At 42.4% G+C, this 18,466-nt stretch overlaps 1 protein-coding gene across 1 annotated transcript; it reads right to left on the bottom strand.

The window, feature by feature from the left end:
- Positions 1-16,069: 16,069 nt before the first annotated feature.
- On the bottom strand, positions 16,070-16,762 carry LOC147711032 (E3 SUMO-protein ligase KIAA1586-like). Its single transcript, XM_086919412.1, has one exon. The coding sequence runs from the start codon at positions 16,760-16,762 to the stop codon at positions 16,070-16,072; it is 693 nt and encodes a 230-aa protein (XP_086775538.1).
- Between the last annotated feature and the right edge of the window lie 1,704 nt (positions 16,763-18,466).

Here is an 18,466-nt window from a genome sequence, read left to right as displayed (position 1 = left end):
CATTTCCACCCATTAGAAGATGGACCTTTCCAACCTGAAGATCGATGGGAAGGGAGTGTCATGTTGGTGCCCAGAATACTGTAAGCCTCTGGGCAATCGTGGGTTCTGAGAGAAATATCAACTTCCCATCTCAACAATACTCATAGCCACAAAATGAGCAAGAGGTAAGGGCTCTGCAGCTAGGTTCCTTATGAAAATGGAGTGTACAATATTTCTTGACCATTTGCAGGCAAACAATTTTAAAGCAATGAACACTGCCTTTGTCCAGAACTGTTCAACCAACAAAACCGGAATTTACAAACAGTGTGGTACTACAGGATACCAAAGACAACGCAGGCTCTAATATTTATTTAATTTTGGCACCATTATCAAACAATGTACATCGACGACTAGTTATTAGCATTGCCATGAAAAGTTAGACCATATTGCTGCACAGGAAGGTGAACGGGATGACCAATATTTAAGACAGGTCATAATGGGTGCGATCACAGACTAATGCTTTCTATTTCTGCATCTGTTAAGTACAGAAGGGGGGAGAATAAAAACATTTTTTAACACAATTACGTGGAGTATCCTTATAACAATATGACTCAATAAGTTTGGTATGTTTACTTAAATTCTGGGATTAGAAAGCCCTTCCACCTGGGGAATATGGACATAGAAGATTATTAAACCGGACAATTTAGATCAGAAACTAGTCCTCTTTTGCATGGCTATTTGATCTGGTGGTTGCTAAGGACATCTACAAATAATTAAGATTTAAGTGACCGATCATTCAGTCTGAGGAGCCGACAGACCCAATTTATAGACTTAAATCCCTTCAAAGCAGTACTGGTTGATTATCCCCTGCACTGGCATGGATGCAGACATACTGCTCTATGATGTGGTTATGACCCACAGCGCTTACCTTACAGGAGGTAACGTTGAATGAGATATACAGCTTTGCCTGACGGGCCCAAAGGTGAAGGATATCCCGGCGCGAAAACCGGAAATTCTGTAGTGTGAAGCCGGTCGTGGGGCGGGACTTCCGCCTTCTGCGTGAAGCCTGCACCCACGGAGTGCCTGGCAGAGAGCAGCAGTGGTGATGCGGGGCTCCCATGCCTGAGGAAGAGCCCCGTGGTGGCTGCACACATAAGGAGGAGCTGCGGAGTCCTCAGCGTGACGGAGCCTGTAGACAGGTGAGTGGGGCTTAGTTGTAGGGGGGGTGTCTGTGTGCGCTCATGCAAGCGATTGCAGGAGGCTGACTTAGTTGGACCATTACTGGGGGGGGAGTTTTTGCGTGTGTGTGTGTCTGTGTGTGTGTGCGTGCGCGCGCGTGTGTCTGTGTATGTGTTATCCACTTGCTGGGAATCTGGGACAGGAGATGTGCACGGCACATGGGTGAACTGGCGCGCACACATGGTGAAATCGCCGACGGCCCTGTGCGTGCCCATACCCTGTCCCACATTCCCAGCAAGTGGATAACAAAAGATGATTCGCTGGATGCAGCGCTTCGCGCTGCTACATCAGGTGGACCTAAAAAGAGCACTATTCAAAATAAACAAGCTCGTAGAGAAAACATTGTTATTCACAGACCTGCATCTTGCAAGAATAAGCAGAATCAGTCAAGCAGAAAGATAGGAGGCAAGAAACCTCTTCGAAGTAATACAGCACTTTACTGCTTCCTGAAATAGCATACAAGGGGCATCTCAGAAAACACATCCACTGTTGTGGCGTGCCTCATGAAAAAGGTAAAAAGCATTCCCAGAATGCGAGCACTCGTGGAAGAATACAAGGAGTCAATCAGAGAAGTGGTAAACAGGCTATGCTCCGCAAAAGGAACAAAGGTATGATGGATGGTCTGAAACAAATAAAGCCAGCAAATAAAAAGAAAATGTGAGTTACAAATCACAAAGCAAGTGGTAGACAATGGGCAGATGGCATTCCCAGGGAAGCTTTCAGAATGTCCCCAAGAAATCTTGCTTCAAAACTAGGGGCCAGATTTACTAACCTTTCATGCAACGCTGTGCATGAAACGCAAGGCATGAAAGGGAGAGAGCAGATATGCGTAATTTCTACTAAGATATGGCACACTTCTGCTCTCTCATAGCGCTGGCACACTTCAGACAGCCTAGCACCAAAGCAGGCATCCTTGCGTACGATGCAAGGGAGCCTGAGTTACCAGGAGAATTGTTTTTGTGCAGTAAAGGGTATCTTCCTGCACAAAAATAATCTCTAGAGGCAATTTCCTATTTCTGTGTGTGCTGCAGAGAAGGAGGAAATAATGACGAGAAAAAAAGATTTCTCCATCCTCTGAGAGGTATGGCGATTTCACACAATCCTAGGTTTACAAACCAAGATTGCATGAAATCCATGGGTGGATGCTTGGGAATGCCCATGTTCCACCCATGGAACAACTCCCAGAATGACAGGTAATGCAATGAAGCACAAGCCGCAGCACTGCGTAACATTTTTTGTTACAAAACCACGCAAGGCACAAATTGCCCCTCACCTGGCTTTGTACATATCTACTAGTATTTAGCGTCGTGGATGAGCCACAGAAGTGGCGCAACCATGACGCAAAATGTTCGTAAATCTGGCCCTAGGTCTGCAAGTGTTCAGTAGCTGTACACTGCCAGGAAGTCCAGTTGTAGCGTTTCATTTTATTTCGTTTTTAAATAATACAGATCATTGTGACTTGAATTGGTTTCTTTATGTCATGATTAGACATTCAGCAAGTAATTCGAGAAATTCTACCTGAAGATAATTCCAAATACATCCCTTGTAGACATTATTACCAGATACATATTCACCCAAGCCCACAAGAATATACAGGGTCTCCCATTTCTTTATAAATATGTCATTCTTAGGCAGTGAAATTGATGCATGTAAGTGGTATATGAAAAGCGAGAATCAAGACAAAAGGCAGCATAGCTCTGTGCAGGGCTGAAGGCAGGGATATATTCAGAGACTGAATTTTAGTGAGTGATCATGGGTTGAGAGAGGGGAGGTGGGTAATTTACTGTGTCAATGTAGTGGTCTTTAAAGAGGTATGTCTTCTGGTCTTTCCTAAACTGAAAAAGGTGAGTCGGTCCTGATGTTATGCATGCATACGCTATTCTTATACTTAGAAAATGGAGCGTCACACTCCTTCTTTGTTTAGAAAAAGCACTGCGTGTAGATTAAAGAAGGGGTTTCAGTGATGTATATGTAACGCACAAACCAAAGCATTTTAATCAGTGGGCGGGGTTTGGACGGCCCCTGGCCGCCCCTGCACACGCCAACCGTAACGTGGCACGGCCGGGGGCCGTCCTCTGCATGGAATGGGTTACTTGCAGTAAACTGGGGCCCTCAACCTTAGGCACACTCTGTGAAAAACGGGGAAATTTATTTGCCTAGTTTGACAGCGAAATAATCCGATGAGTGTTGATTTATTTGTATTTCATGGCCTTATCTTAAGCCCTACAGCTATTGTGACTTATTGATCAATTGGGTCCAATCTGAGCAAGGCCGAGCACATTAACCAACAAGTTTAAGACTCCTGATCGGCATTTTTGTCCAAATACAAGAGCACAGGCTAATAACCATAGTTCTACTTTGGAGGCTTTCATTTCAATCCATATTTACAACATTACATATTGCTAAAAATATTACACACACATTTTTCATTCATGTTCTTATCATTTCCTTAAATACCAAAAATAACGGGGACTGAGCCTACCGTTTAGCCTTGACCGGCGATTTCATTCAGCATACTACTTACATTTTTGTAGACTTGAATTGATCCTTCGCAGGACTAAAAACGTGTACACCATTTGCGGCAGGTTCCAAACATGTCAACCAGACCTTTACAGAAGCAATCTTCAACTTGATCAGTGTCTTTTGTCACCAATTAAACCTGTAAAAAGTAAAAAAAATGGTTTTGTTTTAGACTAGCTAGTGACAACATTTCATGGGGAGTATTTTCAGATACTTGCCACTGACCTGGAGTCAAGGGTGTAAACAAGCACTTCCCCACAATGTTCGTGGCGGCTCCCTCTTCAACTCCGAAGTCACGAATTCTGATGAACGACTCTGCAAACTCGCTTTTTCAAATTGAACAGCTGCAACCTCTTTCCTCAGCATCCAACACTTCTTGCTATTCAAGGATCTGAACTGTAGAAATGGGTGCTCGAAGTTCTCATGTTAACCTTATCCATGATGTCTTCCCACAATAGAAAATCACAAATCCCCTCAATTTTCCTGGTTGCATTTGCTTTATTGACTGAGTGTTTTGGATAACTTGGTATACCATCAAATTCCTAAAGAAACTTACAGTTAACGTAAAATTTCATTTCCATGCTCATTTTTACAACAATATTTTCAGAATTTTTTTTATAACTTTGAGCATTACCTTCTTAAAATATTTTGAGTCTGATAGTCAGTAATGAGGCACGAGTTATCAGCTGTACTATCATGGCACTTATTAAATTTCTAGCTACAGTTCCAGCTAATTTCATTAGAAACCCCAATAGAGGAGCTGTCAATCATGTTGGACAATAAAACCATTAGAATGATAGTTCCATGACTAAGTAATATAAGGAGAATCTTGTTCATTTTTCAGTAAAATCCTTGATCTCTACCTTAACCTTATCAAAACTGATTTTTGAAATATCCACTAAATCACTGCTTATCAAAATGCCCATACACGTATTTCACAAATTAACAATGGAGAATTGAAGCTACAGATTCATCTCAAAACTTCTGATTTATAATTTTTAGTTTATATACAATGTGGTTACTTAATCCTAATATGAATGTATGCAGTATGGAAAGACTAGCAACGGTTGCACTGGTATATACGATCAGGTCATCAGGTTATAATGTGGGTACGGAATGTCCCCTGCAAGGTGTACAGTCGTTTATCCTGCCCTGATTACCCTACTGCGAGTAGCTAGTATCCCAGTTTCTGGATTTTTGTCCCCAGCCTCACCCTAATTTAGTGTGTGTGCGAAGGTCTAGGCCTGACCTTAACAAGAGACTGGCCCTGGACCTAGAAGGGAGCGCCATGTGAGACCTCAGCAGTGACAGAAGGACTACCATCCCTGTCAATGGTTCACATATGTAATGCAGTTGTTACCACCACAGATATGCTCATTGGCTTATTTTAATTTAGTTTACACACTTCCACTTCAACTCCTACAGTCTCACAGTTGATCTCCTATGCTTTACCTTCCCAGATCAGTTCTTACATATACACACACAGTGTGAATGGCATTGCTGGGCCCACTTCAGCAAGTTGCTTTGATGCACGGCAATTTGTGAAATTACCAGCTTCATGCTGTCAGTAACGTTGTGAGTGTTTTGAGACTGATTTGGCTGGCTGCCACATCTAGGTTATGAAACTCAGGTATTTGGACTACTGCGCTATATAAAAGGGAACGTCGCTAAACTTCACTCTGTATCATGCTAGAGCTACCTACTGACAGATGGCAAGTGAATGGTAGTGCTCGAGCTACCTGTCGGAAACCCATGGGTTCCGACAGCCTTACTGAAACTGCCCTTTGATGGATGGCAGGAGTGAAGATTGTGACTGCAGTTTCAGTTATTATGTCAGAAAGGTCTTTTAGAAATCGATCAGCCCTTTGTCTATCTTCCTGATCACCTTCAGGTGCGGCTGATGACAAATGCAGACTGCTCACACCGCTTTGTGCCTGTGTTGAAGGGGCTTGAGCCCAGAAATGACCCTGCTCTGATGAGCAACACTCAAGTAAAAAGATGAGGCTAGAAGACAAACTGATATGGACATATCAAAAGAGAACCAACCAAAATGGGTTTTTAAAGGATAGACTGAGAATCCACATCCCGATATGCCATTCCTGTACAAGAGTGAAAACAGCGGACTTAGTTGTTTTGCGGTTCCAAGTTCTCTTTGATCACGGATGGGATGCATCACAGAGTACCCTGAGGAATACTGCACAACCAGAGCTAAGGTCTGCCTGACAGCCAGCTTCCCAGAGGTGAGGGGACATCATCTGGAATCTGATCAAGAAGAAGAACTGCCTGGCTTGTCCTAGGACCCAAGAAGTCCACCATGAGCAAGAGGGAAGAAGCAAGCCACCCCTGCAGGAGGTGAATGTTGATGTGGACAAGAAAAGATTGCCGTTGGTGCAGTGGTCCATCGGTCAGAGACTCAAAACATCTGTGACTGGTTTCCTTGAGATTGGAAACAAGTTCCTAAACTCATCGTAGGAACAGCAACAAACCTAAAGAGTGCCCGAATTAGTTCAATTGTTCATTTTAAAATAGCTTTATTTCCGCCACTAGGGCCATAAAAGCAAAAGCACACAAATGTGAAAACATAATAAATAATTAACACTAAAAATTTAGCATAAAATAGCACGATTTATATAAATGAAAAGTAAAAGGCCAATGTTTTACAATATAAGTAAAATAGCTAACATGACATCAAATACGATTAACAGACGGTTCTGTGAAGTTTCCACATTACACCAAGTAATTTAGCCAATGATACAACAAATGAGGGGCTAGGATCTGATCTTAAAATTCATAGGGCCACATGGTGGTTACGTACGCCCAAGCTTTACAAGTAGGGGCTAGCCAAAAGCTGCATAGGTTGGCATAGGATGGGCAGGCAAAAAACATGAGCAACACTCTTCACTGAGAGTGCAGGTTGGACAAACATCTGCGGACCCAGCAGACCACTTTGCAGGCAGAGATCCCAGCGGTAGAGTACCCACTTGGAACGGAAAGTATAACTTCCGATCTAGAAGAACAGTAACCAGGTCCCAAATCGGCTCATATGTGGTCACAGGCTTAAAATCGAAAAAATAAAGACGCATCCTGGACAAGGCAGCATTTCTGAAATCATTCACTGCTTTGGTTTCCCAATAGAATAACTTAAATGCGTTCTTGGATGGGAAAGACAAAGAAGCAAGGTGGTCCCAGAGATCTGACATGCATAGGAGATTAAGTGATTTTTTTATGTTCAGGAGCCATGTTGCTTTATGGAATTGTTCTGTGGTGCAAATGCACAGTGGGCTAGTTCAGGTGTGGTCCACAACTGCCCCCACAACAATAAGGGGCTTAGCCTGGCTTTACCCACAAAACCCTTCATGCCCTTGTCATGACGAAGCGGGAGCAAAGGGGTGCTGGGGAAAAGAGAAGCAAAGATTGCAAATTAATTTATTCTCAGCACCAATGAGGGATACTACGTTGGAAAAGGCCCACATTTCTGCCCCATAAAGGGCAGAGGCCATGGCCTTTGCCTAGTAGATACGAAGCGCCGGGGAAGTTTTGTCTGGTGTATGAAGAGGAATATTCTTTTTAAAGAGCACCCGGTATTTGACTAAGCTTCAAAGCAGATTTGTCGAGATGGACTATTATTGTCCCCATTGTTGCTGCTGTGGCACTTTACATTCATACTTTACTGCAACTATGATAACTGTGTTGCACTAGACGTGCCATACACACCCCACTTGAGTTAAGTCTTGAATGCTCGGCCACATCAACTGAGACAATAAAGAAGGCTTAGGTTAGATCCATTTTATTTTCTACAGCAGACTTATAGGCTAAAAACGGTGATGGATCAAGCCCTGATCTTTGGACTGGGTAAGAGTAGTCTGCTTAATTCAGACACTCTGTTCATCACCACCCCCTTTAGTGAATCATTTTGTCCACCATAAGCCTGGAAGGGTATACTCAGATGTGAGTCCCTTGCTCATTGCACCATCAGGATTCAAGCAAGCTGGGCCGACGACGGCTGAAATGCCAGAAACTGGTCCCCGGTAGCTTGTTTCCTTCCCAGTATAAGAATTGGCTTGGTAGTTTGGTTTGCCCTGTTCCTATCATGCACTGGGACAGGAACAGACTAATTTGCATGTAGCCAGGTTCTGAGCTGGGATGGTGCAGTGAGCTAAAAAACGGTGATGGATCAAGCCCTGATCTTTGGACTGGGTAAGAGTGGTCTGCTTAATTCAGACACTCTGTTCATCACCACCCCCTTTTCTGAATCATTTTGTCCACCATAAGCGTGGAAGGGTATACTCAGATGTGAGTCCCTTGCTCATTGTACCATCAGGATTCAAGCAAGCCGGGCCGACGACGGCTGAAATGCCAGAAACCGGTCCCGGGTAGCTTGTTTCCTTCCCAGTATAAGAATTGGATTGGTAGTTTGGTTTGCCCTGTTCCCATCATGCACTGGGACAGGAACAGACTAATTTGCATGTAGCCAGGTTCTGAGCTGGGATGGTGCAGTGAGATAAAAAACGGTGATGCATCAAGCCCTGATCTTTGGACTGGGTAAGAGTGGTCTGCTTAATTCAGACACTCTGTTCATCACCACCCCCTTTTCTGAATCATTTTGTCCACCATAAGCGTGGAAGGGTATACTCAGATGTGAGTCCCTTGCTCATTGCACCATCAGGATTCAAGCAAGCCGGGCCGACGACGGCTGAAATGCCAGAAACCGGTCCCCGGTAGCTTGTTTCCTTCCCAGTATAAGAATTGGCTTGGTAGTTTGGTTTGCCCTGTTCCCATCATGCACTGGGAAAGGAACAGACTAATTTCCATGTAGCCAGGTTCTGAGCTGGGATGGTGCAGTGAGCTAAAAAACGGTGATGGATCAAGCCCTGGTCTTTGGACTGGGTAAGAGTGGACTGCTTAATTCAGACACTCTGTTCATCACCACCCCCTTTTCTGAGTCATTGTGAGGCGGCCGGTTGGTATAATTTTTAGTTTAAACACAAAAAAACAGCAGATAGTTTGTTTATAAAATACAAAAATGCAAAGGTTCTGATCTGCAGGCAGTCTTCTCTCTGCTTCGAGGGTACACTGCTATTTTTCCTGCCAGGATGTGGGTGTCATGGCATGCTTCTCATGATGGACCCAGCCCGAAAAACCAATCCCAGAATAAATATAAAAGGCCTTCCAACTCTACACAGCTAATGACCCTGTGGGGATGGGTCCCCTGGTTGTGGAGTCAACTGAGGCTCTGCCATCGGAAAGCAAGCAGTTCCTCTACTTCGAAATGAGGTGAGCGAACCACAGGGTTAGTGTAGTAGGACACCTTCAGCTTTACTGTGGTTATTCTGCTCTGCAAATCTATTTTTCTTTTAAGCATTGTGGACCCTGAAACTACTTTATACTGAGACTCCGGCATAAATGAGTAATATAGATCCTATTTACAAGCCCATTGAACAGCTGGTGCATCCCTTTTTGGTCGCGCCGACGGCGCACAGTGCCTGCCCATATTAACAAGGCCACGTTAAGTCACCCTGCATGACTTTTCATGGCCTTGTAAATATGTTGAATGGTAAAAAAAGAATTCTGTTAAGTTAGCCTCTACTCCTCTTCCATTTTGTCTACCAACCCCATTTTTGTGTTTCTGCAGGGACTTTCATGCAGTCAGAAGTTACATGTTCACTGGAAAGCTGGTTGTACTGATAATACTTGCATGCCACAGTAAGGAGTCCTGCCCTGCAGAAGGGACAAAGTAATGGGACTCCTCTCATGAGTGAAATAAACTTGTATTTTGTTTCCACTACAGTGTTGATCCTCTTTTTGTTAACCCATAGACTAAGGGTGTCCCTGCACCAGTGAGACTGATAGGAATCTCACTTCTACAAATATCGGCCCCTTTTACGCATTACTCTGTGTGAAAGGGGTGTTGCTGTGGATGTTTTGACGCAATATCCATAGAAGCTGACTTATTTTCAGATTTACAAAGTATCATAAACCTGGGAATGCATCAGAATCCTACTCCTCCCCATGGGAGGTGTAGGAATGGCGCAACAAAGAGAAATACTTTTATTCATTTGTTGTTCTGTGTGTGCTGCATTGTGCAAAATGCCATTAATGATTGGTTTTATGCAGAAAGGTGTCCCTTATTTATTTACTTATTTTATTTATAAAGTTTTATATAGCGCAAGCATGATCCCGAAGAATCCTGCAAAACAAAAATCATACCCACAACGCAGGCACTCTTGCACCATGGCGCAAGGGTGTCGGCATTGGCTCACTACTGCTGGTTGTGCGCCGCCACAGAGAAGGACAGGATTGCACATTTTCTTGTAGATACGGAGCATTCCTTCCCATTTCATTTTGACCCACAGCAGTGCAGCGTGAAGGTATTAAATGAGGCCCTATATTGTTGCGAAGAGCATATCAAACCAGACAGGTTTCTTGCCGGATAAATCCTTATGGATCTGGCGATTATCCAAGATCTCTGACAATATTTTGTGATCACAGTTCATTAATGTCTTTCACGTAAAACCAGATTCAAACTAGGATGTGCATGTTAAACTGCACATTTTGTCTAGGAAATTTCATATAATTTCTAGCATATTCCATGAAAATTATGCAGAGGAACGCAAAACAGCAATAAATTCACTTGTCCATATCACACATGAAAATATAATTGACAGGTATTTCAGAAATCACATAAAGCAATGACAAGAAGTGTGTTTTCCCGCAGATTTTATTACTTTCACCATTTGTGTAGGAGTGCCAACATTCTAGTTTTCATAGCAAGATTGCTGGGAGAGGTCTGGGGGTGCGGGGAGGAAGTGGTAAGGGTGAATGCTGGCAGAGAACAGTTTGTATCAAAGACAGTTCTAGGAGAGTTGCTGAATTGGTTTAAGGAGGGTGACTGCAGGACAGGATTGAGGTAATTAGGGACTTTGTTGGGGATTACAGGTGAGATTCCAGGAGGTTATTTAGGTTTACTGATGGTGTGGGGAGGGGTCACTGACATGAAGATATCATGGATTGAAGGAGATTGGTCAACTGAGTGAGATATTTAAGATGAGACTTAGGGGCATATTTACAAGCCCCTAGTTCTGCTGGTACGTCACTTTTTCTATATTAAAAGTGACGCTCCAGTAGCGTAAGAGGCTTGTAAAGAAGCCCCTTGGTTTTCAAAAAATGTGAGGGGGTGGAGAACAGGAATTTAATAATGCATGATCAGAAATAAATTTGGTTAAGTAGAGTCAATGTGTTTAGTTTTGAGGATTATGATTAAAAACACACAGAATGATGAAAAGTGTATTGCATAATAGTGACTCTAGGACCAAGATCATCAAAGAATGATTTGATGACTACTGGTGAGCGGCAGATCACCACAACATAAGTTTTGGAAATGTTGCCCTTGCTGCAGGGTCACCATGTTATTTTTGTCTTTTGCTGAGCCTGATTTTACATTTTATCCCTGCTAAACAGGGGTAGAGTGCTTGTGCTCCTCCTTTCAACATGATGAAATTGGTGTACACCTGATTCGCATATTTAATTGACCTATTAGCCCCTAGTATATGCTACCTAGGTTCACCCAGGGACTGAAATTTAAATGTCATAAGTGAACTTCAACATGACTTGCCAATACTCGCCTCGCAGTGCAGGTTTTAACTGCAAATTCAACCTGTCCAAACAACCCCTTTGGCTGGCCTAAAACATCCTTTAAATATTAATACGTCACCCCTACATAGGCCTTCTTGTGCAGAAGGCATGGTGGGTTGTATTTAAAAGTAGCACATGTAAAAGTTTAATGTTAAACATGTCCTTCAAAGGAAAACACTGGGATACAATATTAATTCTAATGCATGCCTATCTCCGGATAGGAAACAGCTGCAAATAAAAATGTTGGACTTTGTTGAAATATTTATTACAAGCCCAATTCACTGGTAAAGTCATATTTAGAAAGATTACTTTTAAAAAGTTACCTCTGCCCTGTTTGAAGCCCCTGAAAGCTAAATCTACATTTTCTTCTCCCAATTCTGCTAGGCAGTAATTAGCCTTTCAATAGACATAAATGAGGTGTGAACTTGCTCCCAACAATAGGGACAAAAGGCCTTGGGTGTAGGGAGGAGGTGATGTGCCCTTGCCAGGTGGGACGAAGGACTTAATTAACTTGAAAGAGGCCTACCCTCCCACAAACAGATGTAGCTAACTCCTAGGCATGCACCCTTCTTTTGTCACCCAAGCCACACCGGCCTCCATCACAATGAGCTCTTTTTGACATCACAGTGCCATTTCCTGATGGAGTGTCAAGACCTGCCTGCTTGGTCTATGTATGACATTTGGGGGACACAGAGGGAAACAGAACATCAATCCAATTTAGTTGTATCTGCTGTCTGGTTGCTGTTTAACCCTTTCGATGCTCATGACGAGCTCAGCTCGTCATGATGCACAGTTGAGCTGTGCTGATGACGAGCTGAGCTCGTCATGAATATAGAAGAATCTTAATTTCCAGCACAGGAGGGGGAAAACACCTAGCAGCCAAGGTGTTAAGGGACTGCCTAAACATGGGTTTTAGGGTTGTAGGAGGACACTAGAATTACCATAGAACACTTCCCACACACACAGCCTTTAGCCCAGGTTAATTGTGGTCAAAGACTTCAGCCATCTTGAACATGCCTAAAGTGGGTAAGGTTGGTCGTGGGAAGCTTTACTTCATTGGTTAGAGAATCCCCTGGAGTCATTCCAAACCATTAGCTCATGCCAGGCATAAATGTGGCATCTTCAGAACATTCCTGGACCGGTGGAAGATCATAAGATGACTAAACCTTCTACCTGAGACCTTAGAGGAGCCTAGATGACTGGACCTGCTCTCTCTACTGTACCCAGGACAAAGAAGTGAACTCCAAGGGTGATAAGGGTGACCTCCTGTTAAAGTTACTGGGACAACAAGCTACCAGGGGGCTTTTCCTGGCAACTGCCCAGCTGACCAGTGGCAATTGGCCCTGAACTGTACCCTCCTGTTGACCTCTGTCTGGCACTGAGCCTCTAAGTGCCTACCCTGAGGTCCTGGGTGGCTTTAGACGTGCAGTCCTGAAGTGGATTGGGAATTAATGGTCTAAAGTCAGAAGGTGTAATCTCTGACCAGGACAAACCTATCCAAACCATGCTCCATCGCCGTCAGCATCAAATTGCGGCTTAGTCTTTTTCCACTGTGACCACTGACTATCATTGCCATTTTGTGCCTCTTGGCGCAATTTCTACTTAAAACTATTAGTGTTTCTCTCGAGGAGGTAACAACTTCACCCACACTGGGTTGATGATTCCCTCTTTGACCACAGTGTATGAAACCACCACTTATATGTTTTTATGTGTGTGCCATGTGTTTGTCTCGCTTGGCTTTCATCACTACTTGCTATAAACCACAAACTCAAGCAAGACAGTGTTGCATGCTTCTACAAGTACTATATAATCCTGCTTTGTATTGCGTAACTGTATCGCATTTTTTCTTTATTTCTTTCTCCTCTAGGTCAGTTAATGTACATCCTGCAGGTACATCTTTTAGGGTACTTAGGGTTTGGACACTGTTTGTCGCAATCCTGGTCCCAAACACTGTGTAGATAAGTTATTTTTCGGTCCTTAGCGAGCAAGAGGGGAACAAATGATAGGCTAAATAAGAGGAGCACCCAGTGCAGGTCATATGGTTGTAAGTCCAAGGACTTAGAGCAGATGATCCAAAGCCATTTAAGGTAAGAACTTGTTCATAAGGAATCTTTTAACTTCCAATTTGAAAGCAACCATGGAGGAGATTCTGCATACTTCTGGTGGAAGACAGTTCCAGATCTTCGGGGCAGAGCTCGAGAATGCATGGTGACACGTTCTCTTTTTGCGAAAGATCTGTGGTTTCAGTACTTCTTGAGGGTCTACTGCTTCCTGATAGCTCTAGCTTTTGCACAAGATAGCTTGGGGTTTCGAGATGGAGGGCTTTGTGAGATAGGCAGGCAATCTTTAGCTGAATTCATGCTGCATAGCGCAAGCACTTAACAGATTTTAGGACTGGGGATATGTGCACATTTCTTTTGGTACCCGTAGCCAATCTGGCAGCAGCGTTCAATGATGCCCTTAGTGGGGCCCAGGTATATTTGGGGAGGCCACAGAGAGTAGCTAGCACTGCCATAATCTAGTCTCTGCAAAACAAGCGCTTGGAATACCTGCTTGAAATCAGCTTGAGGAAGGAATGGTTTGATATTCCTGAGTATCCTCATCAGGTGATTAGCTCCCTTGCAAACATTGCTGATATGATTCTTCATGCTCAGATGCTTCTACAGGGTGATTCTGAGATTTACAAAATTAATAGCTACCAGGGGTTGAGTTCAGGTTAATTTAGTGACTTCAAGGGCTCACAATGACAAGGATTGTGATTATTACTTAAGGGTAGTATTTGCCCACCTCAACTTATAACCCAATTTCTTACAATGAACCTACAAATGCTAGTAACCATGACTCAGCCATATTCAAAAGATGATTGTGGGGGTTCTAGTGTTTGAGAAGGAATGGTTATGACTGATTTATTGAGGAGCATGGCTACAGCACTGCCTTTTAAGGGCTTGTGTGGTGTCTCTGAAAAAGGAGCTAATGCAATATGAAGGGTTGTATGTGTGGCGGTATCTTTTAAATCAATCCACTTTTTGTTGTTGGCTGATAGTGTAATGGGGTAGGCGAGCATCAATGTTTTCTGGGATGTAGAAAGTTTGATTGCATTTTGAATGGCATTCCATAAGTAAAAGGAGAGTTTAAGAGGCCATGCAGAGGATTTGTTGAGCTGAAATATTTGAGAAATGTTGAGTCCAAGTGGCTATAGGGATCAAGGTGAGAGTGATTTGATTTCTCAACAAGTCGCAGTAAAGGTTGAGTGTAATTACGGCTAGTGGATGTTAGGAGTGGCCCAAAAAAAGCCAATGACTTGGGAGGGTGACAGTGAATAAAGGAGATAGGAAATCATAGTGGAGTACAACATGGCATGCTGTAATTGCAAGAAAGCGTATGCATGTGTTGTGATGTTGTACAAACAAGGTTGCCAGTTGACTTGTATTGAGTGGGTGAGGTGTTTAGGGAGAAAAATGGCCCTGAAACAGTGCTTAATTTGTAAAATATGAAGTGCAGGTGCTCACATGTTTGTCAGAGGCCACACCTACTTTTCTCTGGCTCTGCCCACTTCACCCAATGGCTCCACCCACTTACTATATTAGCTCCACCCACATTTTCAACTGGCTCTGCTAAAAGTCAGAGGTAATATATATCTGGCTGATCCAAATTTCAGTAAGGGAGCCTTCCTCATAGTAAGGTTTTGATAGGAGGTTCCCTTGCCCTGTGAACATTTTGAAAAAGATTAACTCAAAAGTGAATTTAAAGCACAATTTTGGAATAAATTAGCTAAAATCACTAATGCATTGAATAGGTGCAATTTCAGTGCTGTATGTGCTGATTTGGTGAAAGGACAATACTGGGGTAGGGTATGCCATTTTTAACAGTCTATGAGTTCTAAGGTACAACTTTTACATAGCTTATGTGCCAAAATAAACCAAAATGTTGTTAAAACACTCTAAACGGAGAAAGTGAATAACATCATGCAATGTACTTGAATTAGTCAGTCATGGCACTTCCAGTGGTCGAAGGGGTATGTGGTTATTCAGTACACTAGAGTATTTTGTTAGAGAAACAATTGAAAAAAGATGATTACCAAGTGGGCTTGTTACTATAACTTAGTCCCCTGGGACTATATGTGCATTTATTAGACACAGATTAGTTAAATAAAATATGGAACTATGCAGTTCTGTATCACACAAACACAACAGATTAGAAAAGCGGCATATATTCCAAATATTACTTTTTAATTAAAGATTTGTATCTTACCATAAAGCTCAGAAAAATGTAATCTCCACCAAAAGGACCTAGAGCTACCTAGGCCAAAGGAATAGGTAATGACGAGGCAGTTTGAATTTCACAGTATTGCAAGTCATAGCTATTAGTGCAAAATGGCCATAGTCAGTGCCATACAAAATCTAAACATATAAAGACAAAATAATGTAACCTAAAACATAAATACAAATAAATATATTCTAAAATGAAAAAGCAAGGTAAGGCTTATAAAACCAAAATAAATTATATAAAATATAATAAATATAACATCCAAACCAAGAGACAACTATAAGAAAATATTAAATAAATGGACACTGTCAATCAATGCAAATAAATAACCTATATAAAGTACACAACAATTAAATTTCCCCAGAAGTCCAGTAAAGCCTAACTTTTTTAAAACATTGCAATGACCCATTTTTCAGTTGGACTGGGCTAGCATCTATTTTTCTAGAAAAGCCCACACACAGTCTAAATCACTTGTGCATTCCAAGTCCTCCTCTTTCCTTGCTTTACTCCTAGTGTCATCAGCTGCTCTCCGTCCTTTTGCAAGCCATGACTGAACATAGGGGATTGGATTGAATCTCTTAAATGGTGGACCAACAAGATTTAAAAACATTAAAGAAGATATTGTTTCAGTCAGCAATGATGCTCTTGTAGATGTGCAAATAAGATTCATTTGAGAAAAGCCCCGCTCACATTCTGCAGTACTGATAGCAATAGTGTGCAAGGCCATCAAAAGCTCCTTGAACTGCCTTTTAATTTCTTTTCCTCCAGATTCTTTATAATCTCTATACGCACGTATGGTTTCTCGGCTGGCAATGTTGAATCTTTTACACAGAGACTCAATGTCACTTTCACCATAAAGAACATGTAGCTCATCAGGCCAGTACTGTTTGTATAAAACTTTCACTTTGTTAATCAGTGTATCATAGTCAGCCTTTTTGTCAGCAGAATTAGTACCGCCTGTAGACAACAAACGATTTCTCAGATTTTCTGCAAGGCTACGAAAAAATTGTCCCTGTTCAATGATTTTATCAGTGGTCTTTCCTTTGTGCAGCATCACACCCTGGAATATATTTTCTTCCATTGCCTTTTTACACTGTGAGAAATGCTTCCCTTGCCTGTCTACCATTGCCTCAAACACTGCTATTTGCCGACAAATAGCCCGATGGGCGTCAACGATTGTAGAATCACGTTTCTGTAACTCGAGTGATAACTCTGATAACTCCTGAAGAGCATCATACATGAGGCCAAGATTAGCAACAAACTGGATAGATGATAATCGCCTTCCTAGGCCGGTGTACATATTTCGATTGGAACCGTCACGGGAAGCATCAACAGCTGGACTAGTAAAATGCTTGTAGAGAGCAGGATAAGCATTCCAAACAGCCTCTACTGTTCTAAAGGTTGATGCAACCCAACGAGTATCTAACACTCTGCCTATTCTGCATAGCTGAATGTCAAGAACTTCTGCACACTCCTTTAGCTCCAAACGGTTTTTAACAGATGTGGCAAACAGAGAATATAGCTTGTCGAGTAAGTTTTTGAAGTGATTTGTAGCGCCAATATCTTTCATGACATCATGAACGGCAAGTTCCAGGCGATGTGCTGAGCAGTGCCAGGCTACAATATTGGGAGAGATTTTTTCTTGCAACCTCTTTACAACACCACTGTGACGGCCAAACATCAATAAAGCTCCATCACAGGCAACTGAAACCAGGCATTTGGAGAGAAAGTCCTCACTTATATTAATAGGATCTTTTTTTAGAGCAGACAGTAAACTGCGTACTATGCCGTCAGCTGACAAATCACTCAGCTCAATGAGGTCAACAAAAATATTAGCTGGGGAGTCCATGCCAGGTATTAGCTGCATTCGCATGTACACAATTAAAGAACTTTTCCTATTTAACGCAGTGCCTTCATCTAGTAAAATACTTATTTTTGGGGAAAGTTCAATAATTTGAGCAAATATCTTCCTCTTCATTTCTGAGGATATGTGGCGTTGTATGTTTGAGCAAGCTACATTGGAGTGCAAAATTCGACCCATATCCAGTCCATTTAACTGGTGGCAGTCTATCTCTGTTTCAAAACCATACACTGGCCTGTTCCGCTTTGCTTCCTTATAAGCTACACGGAATATTCTGGATGTTGATGACATTTGTAAAGATTGAGCTTTTGCAGTTACTTGCAATAAAGAATCTTTTTTTGCATTTTCAAGATTTTCAAAGTTGCAACATGAGCCTTGCTTTGTGCATGTTCTCCAATCTTTTTTCTCAATGATTTTTGCTGTTGTTGTAGATTTGTGCCATATGCCTTCACAGTAGAGTCAGTCCATTCTTTGGACAATTTCATTCCCCTGGATTTCTCAGCACCAAGATCACGGACTTGGCGACACACAGAACAGCCAAGGTTAGGGCCTTTAACAATTAACCACGGATGGTTGCGTTGGAAATATATCTTTTGATCATGTTTCCAACCTTTAGGAAGAATGCCTTTCCTAAAAACTCTGTCTGAATGTGGTTTCAGCGATAATGTGTCAAATTGTTTGCTAGTACTTGGAGTTTCCTCTGTCTCAGTAGCAATCTCCACAACATGATGCTGGTCATCTTGGAGAGGACTATCTTGTGTCTTTTCTTCTGTAGGTGTGATAACGCTGCTGCTAGTAGTGGTGTCCCTCTCATCTAGTGCCTTCTCTTGCACTTCATCTTCTGTGTTGTTCCCTTCATCCACCGGAAGTACATGGTCTTTTTTAGCTACTTTATTAGTAGGCTCCCCATCATCTTTGGGCTTACATTTTGTAAAGTAGCTTGAAATCTTCTTCTGCCCACTGTGTGAC

The sequence above is a fragment of the Lissotriton vulgaris genome, chromosome 5 (assembly GCF_964263255.1).
Source record: "Lissotriton vulgaris chromosome 5, aLisVul1.2, whole genome shotgun sequence".
NCBI lineage: Eukaryota > Metazoa > Chordata > Amphibia > Caudata > Salamandridae > Lissotriton > Lissotriton vulgaris.
The sequence above is the reverse complement of the archived record's forward strand: the minus strand, read 5'-3'. Positions and strand labels throughout refer to the sequence as shown.